The sequence below is a fragment of the Ovis aries genome, chromosome 9 (assembly GCF_016772045.2).
Source record: "Ovis aries strain OAR_USU_Benz2616 breed Rambouillet chromosome 9, ARS-UI_Ramb_v3.0, whole genome shotgun sequence".
In the NCBI taxonomy this organism is placed as follows: domain Eukaryota; kingdom Metazoa; phylum Chordata; class Mammalia; order Artiodactyla; family Bovidae; genus Ovis; species Ovis aries.
In genome coordinates this window covers 90,352,440-90,373,297 of record NC_056062.1, presented here as the reverse complement: position 1 = coordinate 90,373,297, position 20,858 = coordinate 90,352,440, and the positions used below count along the sequence as shown (strand labels likewise).

The following is a 20,858-nucleotide window of genomic DNA, read 5'->3' as shown; positions in this document are numbered from 1 at the left end:
TTCTGTCACCACTGTATCCTCAAGACCCAGAACAAGCCTGGCACCCCGTGGGAGCTGAAGAAATGAATGAAGTTGGAGATGACTCATGGTATGGGTTTATGAATACAGAGGTCTTGGATTACTTAATAAAATCAAGAATTTAATGCAACTTTTTAAAACCCTATGTGAAAAATATGATAGGTCCATATCCATGCCAACTCTAACCCTTGATCCCTTGTTTCAACCTGTATTTGATGATGAGGCTGTTAGCAACATTTAAGTATAAATTACCTAGAGGACAGTATGCTAAGATTATCCTGCATAGCCCCCACAATTCAGCATGTTATTATCCCATTTTATGAAAAGGAAATGAGGTTTAAAGAGCCTGAAGCCAGTTGAAGACAGGAAGTGGCAGGGCTGGGCTGCATCTGGAGCTGGTGTGCCCAGCTCCAGAACCAGACTTCAGGTGATGCAGCTGCTAAAATAAAAGCCTCCTGGAGATCCTCTTTAAGTTTGGTCATTTGTATGTTTATATGCTTTAATAGCTTTTTAAGAAATGATACTTCGTTTTGGGAATCAGGGATTTGATTTTGTAATTGTTCAGTCACTCAGTCGTGTCTGACTCCTTGTGACCCCATGGACTGCAGCACGCCAGGCTTCCTTGTCCATTACCAACTCCCAGAGTTGTTAATTGTTAAGCAGTGATAAATAATAATGGAGAAGGAAATGGCAACCCACTCCAGTCTTCTTGCCTAGGAAATCCCATGGACAGAGGAGCCTTGCAGGGTATAGTCCATGGGGTCACAAAGAGTTGGACATGACTTAGTGCCTGAACAACAACAAATAAACTGTAAATGAGATAACTTTTTACAAATTTTGAACTAAACTTGAGATCTCATGGCTCTTTGCCTAGTGACCTAGAATAGCTCTGTGACCTGGTTCATGCCTGGTGAGCTGTTGCTAAGGTTGTAATGGCTTTGGTGTGTGAGTCCATAGCTACGGATGACGCAGAACTGGGAGTGCTCTGGCTACTTCTCAAGAGGGAAATGAGACATGAATTCACAACTTAAGATTCTTATAGTTAGCTTTGCGGCAGACGATTACTCTTGAGAAAGACAGCCTCGCACTCAGAACAGAAACTCTGCTGGTAGATGAGACAGGGAGGGAACCGCCGAGTACAGTGAAGAGGGTATAGGTGAAACTGGGGCGAGCCCTCTTCGTTTTCTCGTCTTCTAGAAGAGATGAGCCACTTAGTCAGAGCTGGGGATTCAAACAGCCTCATGCTCTGCTTCTTCCTTCTTTCCCTCTGCCACATCCAGTCACCCTTCTGGTCTGCTCTCTGAGGCACGAATCCCCTGCTGAAGACCTCAGAGGTTGGCAGCAGGCACTTGGTGTTTCTGGTGATACAACCACCAGATCTCACTTAGAGGTTCCAGATGCCTGCAGAGTGAGCCGTTGTTGGTCACACTTGCTCCCTGTGGAAGGAAACAAAATGCTGCCCTGGTTTTTGTAGGAGGAACTTTATAGAATGAAGCAGTTAGTGACGCCCTGGGGTAGCCAGTAACTAATCATCTGAGACTAAATTCTGTAGATAATGTACTGAATATTGTCAGTAAGGATATACATGTATTTTTTTGTTACTACCGTGAATCTTAAATGTGACTCCGCATTCAAAATAGTCTACTGAATCTACTCTGAAAAAAGAGCCTTCAGGTAACCTCTTCTCTGAGGTTCTGTTTATACTGCTGGGGAACAAATGTCAGAAATGTGAGTGAGAACTAATTAGAGGCACTATAACAGCATTCCTCAATTCATTCGTGACATGGTAGCATGAAATATTTTTGTTGGTCTTACCTAATGTAAGTGACACTACAAAGCTTTTGTATTTGCTAGTACCACAACCTTATGCAATAGGTTTTTATTTCTTGTCAATTTTATGCTTTGTTTTGGGATGGCATGATTCATTCCTCTATTTTTATTGAATTTAGAAAATGCAGATTGTGTATTTCAAGGTATTATACAATGTGTGTATAATTTAGAATTTTCTCCCAAGTATCTTGACTTCATTATTTAAAAATCGCTGAGATATAATTTTTCAGTTTCAAAAAAAAAAAAAGGTAACTTAGCTGTCTTTAAACAAGACTGTGTTTATGAACAGAGAAATAAGATAGGAAGTGACAGGGGCAGACAATTAGCAGCGCCTCTTAAGGATTAGCCCATAAGGTGATATGAAGTATTCTCATTGTGTTCTTTTATTTTTGTGGGCTTTGTGGCATGACCTTTTCATTTTTTTCCTCCGTTCCAACATCTGCTGGCTTTTAAATTGAATCATTTCTTTGGTATTTTCAGTGTTTGAGGGTTGCTTTGCACATACCCTGCTATTGTTCCCAAGCCACTGACCGGGTCAAATTTAAGACTGGGCTCTCATGCTGTGACCTTAATAACTAAAGCCTTTTGGGCCTGAAAATATGAATGGTAATTTATTTCTTTGTTCACCTCCCCACCCCCTTTTTTTAAACAGGCTGCAGATACTTTGGCTGTGAGGCAAAAAAGAAGAATTTATGATATCACCAATGTCTTGGAAGGAATTGACTTAATTGAAAAAAAGTCAAAAAACAGTATACAATGGAAGTAAGTTACAGACTGCTCTAGTCTACCTTTTTCTTCTCAGTGCTCTGTGAACGCTGACCTTTCTGCTGTGTATGTCTCCTGAGTCCTCTGTCCCAGCCGTCTACACCGGTCACACGGCCCCTCGCGTGTCCCTGGCACGCCTCTGGGCTTCTGTCGTCCTCCTGTGTGACATGGGATGGCCCGTGGCTCACTCCGCTGTTTAATTCGCACTCTCAAAGTTCAAGTCTTCCTCCAGCTGCTCACTTGGTACACACTGCATCCTGCTCTGTATCATTGATCCTTCTTTACCTGGTTGTTCTATGTACTCACCTAATATAAACTCCTTGAAAACAGGAACTAAGTCTCATACATACAAGAATATGTACTTTGTAAATAATGATTAGTTGAAATGCATGTTGTCATTTGTTAACTGTTGTATGTTTGACTGTAACAAACATGTTCTTTTCCACAAATTTGCCCCCCTTATCCTTCACGTTTCAGTTTATTTTAGCCAAAAATCCCAACAAAATACTAAAAGATGATAATCTGTTTCACCCGCATCTCAGTCCATGTAATGAGACTACCAGTGCGACCACTCGACTCCAGCATCCTGTGGTGCCTCAGTCACCAGTCACCCTTCTAGATGACAAAGAGCACACTAGGACAGATTGAGAATTTTGTAATTTGGGTGTTTAAGTTTTCTAAAGATTTTAATGGTTAATGGTTTTAGAAGAGTGTAAAGATTTTTGTTTTAAATATATGCAGTGAGTTTTACAATTTTTACTATAAAAATTAAGTGATGTTAACCTGGGTCTAATACTGGGGATATTAATTTTCATGTGTTTTTAAGAGGTGTAGGTGCTGGCTGTAACACTAAAGAAGTCATAGATAGATTAAGATATCTCAAAGCCGAAATTGAAGATCTAGAACTGAAGGAGAGAGAACTTGATCAGCAGAAGTTGTGGCTGCAGCAAAGCATCAAAAATGTGATGGACGACTCCATTAATAATAGATATCCTTTTAAATAGAAGTCCTTTTACATCTTTAAATACATAGATATATATTTATATATTCTTTCAGTCTGAACATCAGTTACTTTATTCTAGTGTTTTCAGAGACTTCAGTTCTGCAAGGGATAATAACATTTTAATTTTGTAACATTCTTCTAATAATTTATATGAATATTTTTAAATTTTTACTTTTGTAAGTCATATAGTACATCTCTTAGCAAGCTGATGTGTCTGTTGCAAGTTCCCCTATCTTTGGTCTACCCATTGGCAGGATACAGTACGCTAGCTAGTGTGTGCTTACAGGGAGTCTGCGAATTTGGAGGGCGTTGTTAAATCATTGTTCTGAAGCTAAATCATTCAGTGTTTCAAAGTGGTTAAAAGTTCAGCAACTCTTCAAAGTTTTTTAAAAAATTAATTTTGGTTTGAAAATGAAATATCACACAGGCCTGCAATCAGTCCAGGATACATTCTGCCTCATATTAACCCAAAGATAGTACTTTAGTAGAGCGTAGGGTCCCAAAGCTGGTATATCTACCATATTTGGGGAAAAACATTAGTGATGTACTCCATGTGTCCCTTATGACCACTGAGTTCTTTCAGATATGTGACTGTTGATTTGTGACTTACCCGTACTCATATGGAACATTTTAACTACATTTATCTTGTACCACCTCTCATGAACTTTTGACTGTGTATATAATTTATTTTTCACGTTGTCTTGTCTTTGGTGAAAAAGTCCATGATGTCATTTGTTATTTCCTTTCTAGAATCAGAACTCCTTAACAGTTTGATAATAATGGGGGTTTTCAGCTGTGCCTTGTGGAGCCCCGAGATTCCAAAAAGCACTGAACTAGTTGATCACGCACTTTGCTGCACTGCTTGCCAAGATCGTGGGCGCTCCCAGTTCCCCAGACCATGACCCAAGGAGAGTCTCGATGCAGCGACTTCTGTAGTTGACTCTTCACTCCCACCGACAGCATCTTTCCCCCCATCAGTGTACTTCCCCCAGAAGCTCCTGTCTCCATGGAATGTGTTTCCTTTCCTCTCCCAAGAGTCCTCAGATGACACAGAAATCCAAAGTGGCTTCTTCTTAGAGCAAAGGATGAATACTTCTCTTACGGATCTTTGCCTTTTCAGACAAAAGACTTGTGTTCTTTTTGATCTGACCATGTGTGACAGTCCCTTCATGCATTTGGTCACTTTGGCCTTCAGATTTATTATCTTAATTTATATATCCAGGCCTTGATATAAATGTTGTTCCTTAACTCTCTGACAGTACATTTTCCTATGTAACTCATGAAGACATCTGTAATTGTTTTAATGGTAAGTACTGTTAGTAAATTTTTTATGTTCTTCCTTTGATCAACGTATTTAGTGTAATGTGATTTAAAATGCCCCATGCAGTCACCTCAGGTCGTTATTTTCTGGATTTGTGGACATTTTTTGGTCTCCCTCTATGTGCTATGTGTTGATAGGCTGCTCTCATTTCTGTTCTCATGACAATAACTGCTTTTCCCAGCTTTCACTTCATTTCCTGCCTTGGTAGGTATAAACTCTGTGTGGGAGAGGCAGCTAAGACAGAGAGGGAATAAATAACAGTCTCAGAGTCATAGAATCACAGAGTCAATGACTAAACTTGAACTAGAACATGGTTCTCATTGGTACTGTTTATAAAAATATATGTAGCAGGTGAGCTGGTAAAAAATGCACAAAAAATGCTCAAAGAAAGCATGAGGACACAGTAAGGTTTATCCATTTATAATCTGGAAAATTATTCCTCACCGTATTCCATCCCCGGCTTCCATGTTTTCCCCTTAAGATGATATGCTCAGTTGCGTCCAACTCTTTGCAGCCCCGTGGACTGTAGCCCACCAGGCTCCTCTGTCCATGGAAATATCAGGCAGGAATACTGGAGTGGGTCGCCACTTCCTACTCCAGGGGATCCTCCTGACCCAGGCATCGAATCTGCATCTCTTGCATTGGCAGGCAGGATCTTTGCCACTATGAATAACTAAAATGGGGATGGGGGCTAAATTCCCATAATATATATAACACAAGTAAAATATGCACGGGCTATTAAAAGGACAGTCTGGTATCATGCACACACCAAAAAAAAATCTGCCAAACCCTTTGCCAAGTAGAAGCTGACTCTAAGACCATGCTGGTTTTACATGCGGCCTTATTGCTCTACTTTGTCACCGTATTTCCCAAGCTTTCAAAGAAAGTTTGGGAACATACTCTTAATGTTCAGCCCAGCAGATACTGCTGTAGAATCTGGCTTCAAAAGGTCATGTAAGCTTAAGATTTCACTGTATCATACCTATTTAAGTAGTATAAATACTTAACTACACAGTGTTATCTAACTAAGGCTAAAAGGAAGTTTTGAGAGTCTCAGACATGACATGAGCCTGAGTGAAAGCAAATTAACTTGAGCAGAATTTGTTAATGAGAATAGAGTGAATACATTTACCCTGTTGTAAGACCTACTAACACATGTGTGTGTTTAGTCGCTCACTCATGTCTGACTCTTTGTGGCCCCTATGGACTGTAGCCCACCAGGCTCCTCTGTGCGTGTAATTCTCCAGGCAAGAACACTGGAGTGGATTGCCTTTCCCTTTTTTAAGGGGTCTTCTTGACCCAAGAGTGAAAACCAGGTCTTCTGCATTGCAGGCAGATTCTTGACCATCTAAGCCACCAGGAAAGCCCTTGAGGACTAAATGACATTATAAATATCTGTATTTCTATATATAAAACTGACAGATATATTACCTCATTTAATCCTCAAAAACCCTGTGCGGTAAGTTATGTCACCTCCATTTTACAGAATAAGAACCAGAGCCTGAGGTCACCAAGTCCGAGCATTCTGATTCCACAGCCCACTCTCTTGGCCGAGGTATTGCAAGATCAATAGTGTTCCTAAAATGTAAAAATCTTTCTTAATTTTTTTTGACCAGGTGATACACTTTTGGCCATTCAAGCACCTTCTGGTACACAACTGGAGGTACCTATTCCAGAAATGGTACGTATGTAGGATAGCTTTTGTTAAAATGGATCTGCTGTGTCATGAGGGACAAACGTTTTCTGGAGCTGAACGTGAGCTAATTGTAAACACTTAACAAGTTACTGCTTTTAAGTTGTCTGTAAGTATTTATATCTGAATTTAGATGTCTTCAGTACTTTTGCAAAATTATGGATATGACTGATCATTTAACATTAGTTTTTAAAAAATCTTATTTGAGCTAGAAGACATCAAGGAATGAGTGATGATACAGTTAATAACCTTAAAAAATGACCAACCTATAGCCAATATAACAGTCCTGAGGAAAAAGTTCACTTTAAATATCAACAATAATATACTGCTTTAAATTAGGTCTTTTAAAAAACATTTTCTGGCTTATTGAGTCAAAGATATCTGTTGACTCTATACTAATATAAACTTCATGACTTTCATTTTCAAATTTCCTAAAACAGATTTGAAAACTAACAATTTAAAAAGGTAGAAAAATATTACTGTTATTTCCTATTACCTCCTTTGCTTCTCCCAGCTATCCTAGAAGTTTGTATTTAGGCATTTATAGTTTCTGAAGCCTCAGGATACAAATTACTTTTGAAATGGAGGGGATTTACATTTACATCTCTGTAGGAAAAATCAGTTGTCTTTGTGCTCTGCTGAATGGAAACAAACCTTGCCTTGTGCCGTTTAAGACCACATGTTGAGATGATCACCGTAAGCATGACTGCTGCCGCCAAAGGACATGACATTCCACAGCTGAGGGGAATGCTCTGAGCGCTGCTGAGCACAGAGTATATCATTACAGCAAAAATAGATGCCTTCCAGCATTCTGGAAAACTCCAGCTGGGAGTTTTTGATGACCACTATTTGAGAAAAGCTTACTTTCTAGGGTCAAGGGCTTCGTAGTCCTCAATATCCCATTCTACTCCTGGTTGCTGCACTATTTTGACTTAATGACTTTGTTGTAGTCAGTCAGTCCCTATAGCTTTGCCTCTTTTTTTTTTTTAATGAAAATATGATAACACATTTATAGTAGACTTGGAAAAAATAGAACAAGGTTACAGGGTTCCACCATGTATGGATGTTCCATTACAGTTATTTTTTTAAGTAGAGTTCCATTATGTATGTTCCATTAGTTATTTTAAGTAAATAAAGATTTTTAGTTGGAGTTTCAACATGAAACTCTCAAGAACAGAATGCATACACAGAGAAGTAGGATACAGTAGTTGCCGGTCTCATTTTTAATGTTTCACGTTGGTTAGAGATGGTGACCTTTGTTCATTTGTTTATGCCCAATAACTTCAAAGGGTCAGAATGGACAAAAGAAATACCAGATCAATCTAAAGAGTCATTCAGGACCTATCCACGTGCTGCTTATAAATAAAGAGTCCAGCTCATCTAAGCCTGTGGTTTTCCCAGTGCCCCCACCAGACGACCTCACGCAGCCTCCCTCTCAGCCCCCCACCCCAGTGCCTCCACACAAGTCCAGCACGGCCGTTCAGAGCCTGCCTGAGCCAACTGTCTCTGAACGAAGCCAGACTCTTCAGCATACGCCGGCCACAGACTTGTCTTCAGGTGAGTTCAGAGCCATTGTTTTCAGAAGCAGAGGAGAAAATAAGACTGCATTGGACAAGTTAGAAAGCATTTCTGAATCTCTTAGTTGTGATGTTATTCTTATCTAGTATAGGAGGCAAAATAGTAAACCTAATCAACAAGTAATAATTTTGTGTCTATGTGCCCAGCGCTGGAATATGTATTATGAGGAAAATTTAAAAACAGATCCTGTCTTTAATTACATTTTGTTGTTTAGTCGCTGAGTCGTGTCTAACTCTTTTGCAACCCCATGGACTGTAGCCGCCAGGCTCGTCTGTCCATGGGATTTTCCAGGCAAGAGTACCAGAGTGGGTTGCCAATTCCCGCTCCATTTAATTGTATTACTACTACTTGTTTCATAGACTGTGTAAATATCTATGTATTTACAGTTTTCCTTAGGATTCCATTTTGGAATTAAACCATATTTTTTTTTTTTTGCTGTTAAAATATATAAAAAGAAATGTAAAAAAACTCTATCACATTTCTTTTTCCCGCAGGATCTATTAGTGGAGATATCATTGATGAGTTAATGTCTTCTGATGGTAAGTAGTTAAAATAACTAACCTAATATATTAATAATGCTTTTCTAGAATTTATGAGTGGCATTATGATTTGAAAGACTTGGCTTGATGTTTTTGACGGTATTTATCGTAGACATCATTACCTGTATGCAGAAACCACCTTTAACACTGCATTTGTGTTTTTGCTTGCAGTGTTTCCGCTCTTACGGCTTTCTCCGACCCCAGCAGATGACTACAACTTTAATTTAGATGACAATGAAGGCGTTTGTGATCTGTTTGATGTCCAGATACTAAATTATTAGATTCCATGGAAACTTGGGACTGTTATCTACCTCTAACTGTGTAACATTTTAGACTTAATAACCTAAGTATTTAAAATAATGAATGTAACACCTTTTTAGTTCACGGATTCTGAAATGTTCTTCCCTAATACTTTCTTTTTGCTTCACAAAACTTCAACCATAAAAACAAAGGATTCTGACTGTTTCAGGAGAAAAAATGACTTCACATCCACCAACCCTCCACCCTCAAGTAATTACTTTCTGAAATTTCAACTTTTCTTCCCATTCTGAACCCTTCTGTTGTTTTTCCCCTTATATGAGAAGAAAGTTAAAGCAGACTTCAGGTCACGAAAAACAAAAAAGTTGGCCAAGGGCTCATCAGTTGTTTTGTCTTCCACGTTTACTGCCGCAAGACTGTTCGTGTTTGTGTCCTCCAGGCCAGACATTCACTGCCACTTGTGAAGTGAAGGGTGTGAACTAGGGTATACTGGCTGTCTCAGTGAGCAGAGTTTGTGAAGTGCCTTCTGTTTTAGCACTTTAAGCTTATCACATTTTGTTGACTTCTGACATTCCACTTTCCTAGCTTATAGGAAAGATCTGTTTATGTAGTTTGTTTTTAAAATGTGCCAATGCCTGTACATTAACAAGATTTTTTAAATAAAATTGTATAAAAGATTAAATTTATTGGTCTTTTTGGGGAATTTGATGCATCATTGGTGTATTACAACTGAGCCATTAACCTTGTAGCTTCATCAACGTTAACTGGTACGTTTTCATGACACTGCTGAGACATCTAGAGAGAAAAAATTACATTTAAAAATTTAGATAACAACTGCAAACAAAAATGACACAGTCTACTGACGTATAACCTATTATCCAATATGATTTCTTCCAGTTGTACCTTTGGAAGTAGAAAATTCCCATATTTAGACTCAAATGTTTTAAAATCTGAATGTGCTATACATACTACAGAGCCAAGCACTAAAAATTACAATCAATATGGGCTTTGAAAATTTGGAATTTATTAGCCAGAACAAAAGCAAGTGATTTCTACTCACCAGTTGTTTCTGCGGAGGTTCAAGGGAAAGGCCTTTTGAGAAGTTTGCCAGTTCCTTCTGTATATCTATAAAAGCTTTATTCACTCTGTTAACTTTTTCAGCATTCATAATGTTTATCTTTTAAAAAAAGAAAAAAGAGCAGTAATTCATGATCTTAAAACTATTACAGATAACATATAGGCAACTTTAATCTTATTAAACCCCCAAATCTATAAACTCTTATCCATCCTACCAATTTGTGCAGATAATTCACACTAAAATTTTTAGTCTTATTGAGACACGATAGACAAAAGTTTCTGTTAAAAAAAAAAAAAAAGAATTACGTAGCTATACCTCTACCTTGACTTTCCTGGTATAAGCAGGCCAGAACACATGCCTATAATCTTTCCAGGCTATGATGCTACCATCTCTTATCTGTGAAACGAGGACCCTGGATAGAACCCTTCCAGTCCCAACAGCGCCTCTCCAAATCCTCCTCGACGGCAGCGCCTGGCAAGTCTCCTGAGAACAATGGCCCGTGCAGCCCTCCGTGCCTGAGTCTACAAGGCAGGGGTGGCATTCTGTTCACCGCTGCGCCCCAACCGTTTCTCCTTCAAAATCCCTGCTCCTCTGCACCTTACGCTCAAGGACATTCTGACATCCTTCTCACTATTGTCGCCTACCTAAACCATGATTACTTCCTCCTTTGTGAAAGATCTCAAAAGTTGGCTCACTGACCGCCCCCTCGTGCCTGGCATCACTGCTTAGTGGCCTCAACAAGAACCTATCCGATGGTTGCTTAATCTTTTCAGGTCCTCATCTCCAGGGATCTTTCCCATGACTTACCTTGCCATCACTGCCATGCGGTGCCTTAGGCTGCACCACCTCCTTCCTGTCCCTCTAGTTCACTTAGTTTATTAGTAATTCTTAAATCTCACTGAAACCTTTTCTAAGTTCACTACTGTTCACATTTTCCACCTCCACTTCTTCCTTTAGCCTACACAGATCCCATGACCACTCGTCAGTCATTCCTTATACCCTCTTAACTCTCCTCCTTTCCCTTGATCAGACTTGCGTGGCAACTTGGTTAAACTCAACCATCAGCCTTTTCTGAGCCTGAAACGGAAGCTGTAGCAAGTCACAACTGGCCGCCTGGCTTTGTGTAAGTTCATTTCCACCAACTTCAATTTACCTTTTTTATGTGCTGCCTGGCACTCTTACCCTAATAAGTTAGGCTACTTTCTGAGAAAATTATTTGATACTTTCTCCAACCAGGCTGCCTACCCACAGGTCTTTTCCAGTAGCATCCACAGAGTTTCTGGGACTTCTTCTCTAAACAAAGTAATCTTTCTCAAACACACCAAGCTCTCCCCAGCTGGAGGCCTTTGCACTCACTCTTCTTCCTGCCTAGAGCATGCTGCTGCTCCCAATACTTAACTGCTCTTGGCGTCACTAGCACCTGTCACGCAGGTCTTGGCTTCAGCATCAACCTTGAAGACAAATCTACAGTTGTCACCCCCAAACTCCAGTCATATCAGTCAGCTTTATTTCCCTTTTAGCATTTCCAAAGACACGAAACTGCTCCACCAAAAAGTTTAATTCATCTAGTTCATGAAGACGGAAAGATAAAATGTTACATTTCTATGGACGATTATAAGTCCTTGAGAGCTGACTCCATCTAGTACTTAAGCTTGAAAACATTTCCTTGAATCATCTTAAGGCATCTACTTGAAGAAATTTCTCATTCCCCAAATATTTTGAAAAGATAAAACAACTCTTTTCATTTTGTATTTTAGGGAACAAAAAACTTTAGCTATTTTCAGGTTTTTATTTGAGTTCTAGGTATCTTCACAGAGAAGTAAGAATTAACTGAGGAGAAAAAGAATGGGTGCTGACTGACAGTCCATGTCTTGGCTCTGTTGAGAGCTTCTTGAATATATATGAGTTTAGAGAGAACTTTTCCATAACTTTTTTTTTTTTTTTAATGATTTCCAGGCTCTCAGAATTAACTGTTACTTGGAGGCTCATACATTTGCGGTTAAAATGTTTTCCTTTCACACATTTGGGTTCAAGAAAGGGAGGTTATTTTTCTTCATCATTTTTCTTTTTAAAACAAATACTTAAAATCATCTTGCTTTTGTAAGAAAAGTTAAGAACCTACTTTAAATATTAACATTCAGGTTTTCAGTAGCTTTACAATTATGCTTTGCTTGTAAACAGTAAAGTCAGAGTGCTTAAGTGATACTCACCTTCTTAAGATTAGTGGTAACTGGTTTTGCTTTATTTTTAACCTTAAAGCTTTTTTGACTGGCTATGTGGAATACATTCCTGGACTTCTGCCCTCTTAGTTTGTTCTTGGCCATTGTCTAGGAAAAAAAAGAGCTCAATTAAGTTGCCCACATTTATGAACTGTAAATCAATTAAAATTTAGGAAGTAAAGGTACCGACTAAGAAGATCCACCTTACTCCTGATTATTTTTAAAACTGCTACTTGTATTAAATTCCATGTCTTTTTGTCCTACAGATTCTCTTGTTTGAGTGCAGAGTATCTAATTCTTTTCTGCATCTCCAGCACCTGGACTGTAACAGGTTCCACATTAATTTCTGCCAGTTAGAAAAATTAAGTAATATTATCAACACAATTGTTTTTTTTCAACTTTCTGTGGCATTTGACAATGCTAATAACCATCACCACCTATCCTCCTGCTAGTTTACATACTGGGATTCCACTGGGGTTCCTTTCATACTCTTAAGACTGACTCTCTACTTCCTTCTTTCATTCCTTTTTACTTGCCCCATTTTTACTCCTGTGTGCACCTCCTCAAAGTTAGTCAATCCGTCATGTTTTTGCAACCCCATGGACTGCAGCCCTCCAGACTCCTCTGTCCATGGGATGCTCCAGGCAAGAATACTGGAGTTGGTTGCCATGCCCTCCTCCAGGAGATCTTCCCAACCCAGAAATTGAACTCTGGTCCCCTGCACTGCAGGAAGATTATTTACCTCTGAATTACCAGGGAAGCCCCAGCTCCTCAAAATCAATACTTAATCTCACACATCCAAATCCCAGCCTTACTTTCATGACTTCCATGACTTCATCACTTCTGTGTGAATGGCTCTTGCCTAAAAACTTCAGATGTTATCTTTGTTCTATAGCTAAACACACTAAGGCTATAAATTCTACTTCTGATGTTCAGAAACCTCTCTCAAACCTGTCTTTAACAATGCATGTGAGGAACAATTTCAAAAATATTAATAGTTAAGATTTATTAAGCTTTGACTACATGTACAAGCACTATGCTAACATTTTATGTGCTTTTTAACTAATTTACTTATTACAAAAATACTTTACGGGAGGTACAATTTCATCCTCATTTTATGGATAAAAAAACTGATGCAGAGAGAAGTTAATCTACCCATTGTCACACTGTTAGTAGTCAGGGGATGCCACGATTCAAAGCCAGAAGACTAGATCCTGAGCTCTCATTATGTGACACGGGCTCACATATACATAAAAATAAAACACAAAACCACGATTTAGTACTGCCTAGTTCAGGACTAGGTTATTGCTTTAGTCCCTAGGACTATTTGGTTAGACTCTGGGTTGGACAAACTTTACCCACATGCCGGGAGCCAGCGTGAGGAATTCCACCCGTGACAAGGTCATGCGGCAGAGCTCTGATGGCAAGGCTAATCAGACCTCAGGTTTTCCCCCTGGAATTTCCTGAGCATCCACCCCCCAAAAAATAAGAATCTGCCTGCTTTTCCACTCTTCTGACATTCTCTGGAAAAAAGTCAATTCAGGGCTTTAGTCTTCTGCATTTGAAAGACTGTTTCAATCCAAAAACCCCTCTGATGGCTTTCTAGCCTGCCTGCAGGACTCGTACAGCTGCGCGTGTGATTGTTTGAGGCCTCCTGACTGCAGGAGGCACAGGAAGCTTAAAACATCCTAGGAATGTAGGGGCTTCCGAGGAGTCAAAGTCACTAGAATAGGACTGACTAAAAGTTTCATTTGTTGAGCCAATACTTGCTGCCAAATTTTCATATCCTTTATTTTTTAGATATAGTTGGTATATAGAAAAACAAGTAGTAGACCTGGTATTAGCAACATTAGATCTTTGAGTTAAGTATCTTCTTTGTTATAACCCACTGCACCTTTGTTCTATAGAGATGTAACTTTAATGCTTTAAGGAGATGCAGATTAAAGAAAAACACTTCAGGGGAAATGAAATTAACATTCATTAAGGAAGAGAGCCAAAAGTGTTAACAAGCCTCTTGGCCAGAAGATAATGTAAATCACCTGAGACCTTTTGTATACAAAAAGATATACAGAAAGAGTCTGGGCTGCTAACACTAAATAATTTTGTATTACCCATTGATCTCTATGTGTAATCAAAAGTATAAAAGGCCTTGAAGGACAATAGAAGGAGAGCCAGTCGCTGGACTAGTTTCCCCGTGTCTCCTCTTTACTCTAATTTCAGGCCGAATCCCATCTGGGGCGTGGAGGCTCGCTAAGTCTACTTACTTGTCCTGGCTTTTAAAATCTGTGAGAGCCCAAGGCGGGGCACTCTCCGATATTCAAATGGGCAACGGCGGCCTAACGTAGATGGTGCAAGCTCCTTGTCTGGAACTTTTATTGGTTTTCCACATAACCCAAGTTAATCAGCCTCTTCTCTCCACTTAATCTTCCTACTACGCTATTTCTTCCTAATCTAATCTTATATTAATAAATAAGCTTTTCTCGCCGACTCCATCCACCCTTCGAATTCCCTGGATCCACCGGGGCTGGACCCCGGCACCCACAGACCAAATCAGGTCAGGCACCTGCCTCTGTAAATGACTGTTTATTAGAACGCAGCTCTGTCCATTTAATTATGTATGTATTGTCTGTGGCTGCTTTCCTGCTACAACTGTGGCTTGCAAAGCCAAAATTCCGTACTATCTGGCCCTTTTAAGAAAGACTGTCAAGCCCTGGCTTAAGCCATATGCATTCAAGTCTATCCTGCACAGTGGTACGACATGAACAGTCCCAATGTTAAAATCCTTCAATGGCTTCTCCAACTCACAAGCAATATTCTCTGTCCTGACGCTGCAGGAAACCTGATTCTAGCATAAATGTGTCAAAGGTATCTTCTGCTATATCTCTGTAGCCACCTTCAGGTTCAGGTTCAGTCGCTTACTGCGACCCCATGAATCACAGCACGTCAGGCCTCCCTGTCCATCACCATCTCTCGGAGTTCACTCAGACTCACGTCCATCGAGTCCGTGATGCCATCCAGCCATCTCATCCTCGGTCGTCCCCTTCTCCTCCTGCTCCCAATCCCTCCCAGCATCAGAGTCTTTTCCAATAAGTCAACTCTTTGCATGAGGTGGCCAAAGTACTGGAGCTTCAGCTTTAGCATCATTCCTTCCAAAAAATCCCAGGGTTGATCTCCTTCAGAATGGACTCGTTGAATCTCCTTGCAGTCCAAGGGACTCTCAAGAGTCTTCTCCAACACCACAGTTCAAAAGCATCAATTCTTCAGAGCTCAGCCTTCTTCACAGTCCAACTCTCACATCCATACATGACCACAGGAAAAACCATAGCCTTGACTAGACGGACCTTTGTTGGCCAAGTAATGTCTCTGCTTTTGAATATACTATCTAGGTTGGTCATAACTTTTCTTCCAAGGAGTAAACATCTTTTAATTTCATGGCTGCAGTCACCATATGCAGTGATTTTGGAGCCCCCCAAAATGAAGTCTGCCACTGTTTGCACTGTTTCCCCATCTATTTCCCATGAAGTGATGGGACCAGATGCCATGATCTTCGTTTTCTGAATGTTGAGCTTTAAGCCAAATTTCCCACTCTCCACTTTCACTTTCATCAACAGGCTTTTTAGTTCCTCTTCACTTTTTGCCATAAGGGTGGTGTCATCTGCATATCTCAGGTTATTGATATTTCTCCCAGCAATCTTGATTCCAGCTTGTGTTTCTTCCAGTCCAGCATTTCTCATGATGTACTCTGCATATAAGTTAAATGAGCAAGGTGACAATATACAGCCTTGACGTACTCCTTCTCTTATTTGGAACCAGTCTGTTGTTCGATGTCCAGTTCTAACTGTTGCTTCCTGACCTGCATACAGATTTCTCAAGAGGAAGGTCAGGTGGTCTGGTATTCCCATCTCTTTCAGAATTTTCCACCTTAGAATACTAATTAATCTCTGAAGACTCTTTGCACATTCTTCCTTTTTTCCCTTTGCTCACATTGTATCTCTCCTTCAATGTCACACTTTAGGAAACAACAGAAACGGCAAAGTTTCCCCAACCCTAATAGTACTCCTAATTTTAAAAAAAAGAACAGTAGAAAATACGCAATATAGAAGCATAAAATACACATAGAAAGTCACTCCAAATTAATCTAAAATCCTTCCAATAAGTAACCAGAGTCCGATCATTCATTAACCAATTACTATGTGCCAAGTGCGGTACAGAACTCATATGCATCATATGAAACATATACAAACACAGGACACATAGACAGGGGCTGAGACTGGCAGCATAAAGCGGAGTGAGCAAACGGAAAGATCCAACGGGCCTGGGGACTCGGGGAAGGCTCGTGAAGAAGGTGACAGCTAGCGGTAGGCAGGGCGGGTACAGGGGTCGCCCATGGCGACCCCGTGGAAACGAATGACAAAACAACGACTGTACACTGGTCCCCCGCCCCAGGCTGAGGGCCCGGGACTCGGCCTTCCGGCCTGAGCCCGCGGGCCGGCGGCCGAGGACAGCTGCCCAAGGCAGAGAGCGACCAAGCCGACCTCCAGACGGCAGCGGCCCGCAAGGCCCGCCCCAGCCCCGCGAAGCTTCGCGCTAGCGCCCGGGAAGTGTCCTTCACTAACCTCTCACCAGGCCTCCGACACCCTCGCGTAGCCTCTCAAGTTCCAGGCGATGCCATCTGCACTCGCGAGGCCCGGAAGTTCCGGGATGAGAGGGCCTATCAAAGGGCCTCCTCAGGGCCGCGGTTCCGCCCCCGGACAAAGTCCCGCCCACAGAGCGTGTTTACGTCCCAGAGCTTGGGGAGTGGGGAGAGGAGGTAAGCCCCGCCCACAGAGCGTGGTCCCGCCCCAGAGCTCGGTGGGTTGACAAGGGTAAGCCCCGCCCACAGAGCGCAGTCCGGTCCAGGAACTTGGTGGGTAGACAGAGGTAAGCCCCGCCCACAGAGCGCGGTCCCCCCCCCACAGAGCGTGGTCCCGCCCCAGAGCTCGGTGGGTAGACAGGTAAGCCCCGCCCACAGAGCGCGGTCCCAGAGCGCGGTCCCGTCCCACAGGTCGGTTTGTATCGAATATAAGCCCCGCCCTTTCCGCCCACGCTGGTTCCCACCCACTCGACGTAGGACCGCCCATAGGGCCGTCTCCGCCGCGGAGCTCCCGCCCCTGAAGGCAGCGCAGCCTCTCCCGCAGCGCGACGTCTTGCCCGCCGTGTGAAGTCCCGCACGGTAGCGTGTCTGGCTCGCTGCTGCCTTGAGGCGCTCTCCCCCGGGGAGACACGGAAGACGCGGCGCGCCTCGAGCTCCTCGCGCAGGCTCGCGTACAGAAGCCTGGCGGCGCGTCTTGGTCACCAGAGCCGCGCGGGCCGTCTCACAGGGGTCGGCCCTCGGCCGCGTCCTGCGGGCTGGCCGGGCAGCACTCCCGGGACGCGGCGCCGCGCGCCGCTGGGGGCGCCCCAGGCTCGCTGGGCGGCGCAGAGCGCCTAGGGTCTGAGCGGATCCAGGGCTAGCGCTGGGACTTCCTAGGGGAGGACTGTAATGAGCTGGAGTTGAAGTGCTTTCCTGAGTCAGATGAGAACTTCTGACAGTACGGCAGACGCACAGGAAAGTAAACTAGCCGTGCAGCAAGAATGAAGTGAGAGCCGCCCGGTCGTGTCCGTGGGATTCTCCAGGCTGGAACACACTGGAGTGGGTATTTCCCTCTCTAGTACTGAAAGCTACCCTTCAATGAAATATGCGTTTCTTGTGAGGAGCCCATTGTCATGAAAAGCTTCATGATTGATTATAGGAATGCAGAGTCTTTTCTTCCTTTAACCCGTCAGTGACAGAAGAATTTATGTTCAGACTAAGTCATGCCTGACTCTTTGCGACCCCATGGACTAGCCCATCAGGCTCCTCTGTCCCTGAGATTTTCCAGGCAACGATACTGAAGTGGGTTGCCATTTCCTTCTCCAGGGGATCTTCCCAACCCAGGGATGGAATCCGGGTCTCCTGCACTGCAGGCAGATTCTTTACCTACTGAGCTACAAGGGAAGCCTAATCATTTATAACATATTCTATATAATAAAGTAGAGCAGACAGGACCTTCCATCTTTTTGTCAAGGTCAGGTTCCTGGAAATATCTGTACGGCAAGAATCAGTAACACTCTGCAGTGAAGGAGAAACGACACTTCCTCAGTTCAGTTCAGTTCAGTTCAGTCGCTCAGTCGTGTCCGACTCTGCGACCCCATGAATCACAGCATGCCAGGCCTCCCTGTCCATCACCAACCCCCGGAGTTCACTCAGACTTGCGTCCATCGAGTCAGTGATGCCATCCAGCCATCTCATCCTCTATCGTCCCCTTCTGCCCCCAATCCCTCCCAGCATCAGAGTCTTTTCCAATGAGTCAACTCTTCACATGAGGTGGCCAAAGTACTGGAGTTTCAGCTTCAGCATTATCCCCTCCAAAGAAATCCCAGGGCTGATCTTTAGAATGGACTGGTTGGATTTTCCTGTAGTCCAAGGGACTCTCAAGAGTCTTCTCCAACACCACAGTTCAAAAGCATCAATTCTTCAGAGCTCAGCCTTCTTCACAGTCCAACTCTCACATCCATACATGACCACAGGAAAAACCATAGCCTTGACTACATGGACCTTAGTCGGCAAAGTAATATCTCTGCTTTTAAATATACTATCTAGGTTGGTCATAACTTTTCTTCCAAGGAGTAAGTGTCTTTTAATTTCATGGCTGCAGTCACCATATATAGTGATTTTGGAGCCCCCCAAAATAAAGTTTGACACTGTTTGCACTGTTTCCCCATCTGTTTCCCATGAAGTGATGGGACCAGATGCGATGATCTTCATTTTCTGAATGTTGAGCTTTAAGCCAATTTTTTCACTCTCCACTTTCACTTTCATCAAGAGGCTTTTAGCTCCTCTTCACTTTCTGCCTTAAGGGTGGTGTCATCTGCATATTTGAGGTTATTGATAGTTCTCCCGGGAATCTTGGTTCCAGCTTGTATTTCTTCCAGTCCAGCGTTTCTCATGATGTACTCTGCATATAAGGTATTCTAAAGCTGTAGGAGGTGGATCACAGGCTTTATATTATTACTATTTATTTTCTATAACTTAAATATCATATTACTGGTATGTATGTTTGTCTCTCAACTAGTACATACATTCTTCAGGGGCCAGGTTCACTACTCACCTTTATATTTCCATCCAGGATTGTATATTTCCAGTGCATGGAAGGTGTGGCATAAACATTTGCTGAATGAAATACAATTTCCTTAAGTATAAGAAGCAGAGAAGAGATTGTAGCCAATACACTAAAAATGACTTTAAAGCTCTATCAGCTTTAGCACGACTGAAAAATACCCAGAACACTTCTTTTTAGCTTCTTGTAGTACTGTTCCTTGGAAGTGATATGTGTTTGACAAATATGTTTTTAATTTAATTAAGCAGATTTTATTCAGAGTAATATCCTGGCCAAATGCTTAGAAATCCTGAACCTGAACTAATTACAGTCACAAAGGATGGCTTGTGTATGAAATATCTGAAGGTGAGGAACAATGAAATCCCTATCACAAAGGCAATAAAGATATTCAGAGTACATGAAATCCTTTCACATTTTTTGTGATACTAGGTTAAAATGCAAGCAATGGTTAAAAGTTATAGGAATTGGGGAATACTTAGAAAATACATGTTTAAAACAGAAAATTGGTAACTGCAAAGGAGACAGTGAGCTATTAAATTATCATTTGGCACTCCAGATTTCAACAGTGTTTAAAGCAAAATTAAAGGCTGCTGTGATTTGTAATTACCATGTTTAGTTGACAATGTAAACACTCAAGTTGCCTAAAGCTCAGCAATGATTTTGAGATTTTTTTCTGTTGATATTGTTCTGTTCAGAGTCTATATGAGGCAGGAGGCATATGGGCTCCCCAGGGTAAAGCAATCTACTTTACCCCAGTGTAAAGTACAGATTCATTCTCTACTGACCAAAACACCAAGACAAGAATAGCAGGGCAATCAAAGGGAGAAGATTGGACCCTGCACAGACCACATATTTCTCGTCCCAAGGTCAGGAGACCCTCCCTGGCCGCATATGCACATAAAAGGCTCCTTTGCTGTTCTACCCAGATGCCTTTTTGGTAGGATTCATCTTGGCTAAGATGTGTGCACACACATGGGAAGATCCTGAAATATACAGAATATGGACTGTGAACCCAGGCAAATCAAAATGAGTGGCCAGAGGAAATCTGGAAGAAATGCCGCACATACGTGATTTAAACTGCCACCAGGGCACAACTCGGGGACTCTGTCTCTGAGCCTGCCCATGTGTCTATCCATACGTACTGTACTTTTCCTCCTAATAAATATGTGCTTCACCACTTTCTGTCTTGTGGAAGTTCTTTTCTGCAGCGCCAAAGGGCCGGGGCCCTTGTCACTAACTGCTGGTCTGGTCCCTGGGATCTGATGCTTTCGCTGCTGTGACCCAGCCTCCATCTCTGGTTGGGAGCCCCAGCCGTGCTCCAAGGCATTGCAGGCCCAGGCCACCCAAAATCATATCTAGACTGAAGTCGACAGTTTCC

General features: G+C 42.0%; 2 protein-coding genes across 3 annotated transcripts in view; one reads left to right on the top strand and one right to left on the bottom strand.

The window, feature by feature from the left end:
• Nucleotides 1–9,687, top strand: part of E2F5 (E2F transcription factor 5) — a 33,132-nt gene extending 23,445 nt beyond the window's left edge. The window contains exons 2-8 of one of the 2 annotated variants that reach the window (XM_060393530.1): nt 2,501–2,610; nt 3,440–3,603; nt 4,881–4,922; nt 6,554–6,618; nt 7,920–8,187; nt 8,703–8,747; nt 8,919–9,687. In XM_060393530.1, the coding sequence (XP_060249513.1) occupies nt 2,501–2,610; nt 3,440–3,603; nt 4,881–4,922; nt 6,554–6,618; nt 7,920–8,187; nt 8,703–8,747; nt 8,919–9,028 (804 nt within the window). In that variant the 3' untranslated portion in view covers nt 9,029–9,687. Of the gene's footprint in view, nt 1–2,500; nt 2,611–3,439; nt 3,604–4,880; nt 4,923–6,553; nt 6,619–7,919; nt 8,188–8,699; nt 8,748–8,918 lie in introns of both variants that reach the window. The other variant, XM_060393529.1, reaches the window with a different exon arrangement.
• RBIS (ribosomal biogenesis factor) lies at nt 9,671–16,981 on the bottom strand. Its single transcript, XM_004011858.4, has 4 exons — nt 16,919–16,981; nt 12,294–12,410; nt 10,066–10,182; nt 9,671–9,800 (listed from the first exon to the last, which is right to left on the bottom strand). The coding sequence occupies exons 2-4, from the start codon at nt 12,405–12,407 to the stop codon at nt 9,729–9,731; spliced, it is 303 nt and encodes a 100-aa protein (XP_004011907.2). The 5' UTR covers nt 12,408–12,410; nt 16,919–16,981; the 3' UTR covers nt 9,671–9,728.
• Nucleotides 16,982–20,858: the final 3,877 nt, after the last annotated feature.

Coding starts and splice junctions, on each gene's coding strand:
- RBIS (XM_004011858.4), bottom strand. CDS start 12,407: ATGGCCAAGAACAAACTAAGAGGGCAGAAGTCCAGGAATGTATTCCAC. Junction 10,183..12,293: donor TTACCACTAATCTTAAGAAG/GTGAGTATCACT, acceptor TTTTTTTAAAAG/ATAAACATTATGAATGCTGA. Junction 9,801..10,065: donor AACCTCCGCAGAAACAACTG/GTGAGTAGAAAT, acceptor TTTTCTCTCTAG/ATGTCTCAGCAGTGTCATGA.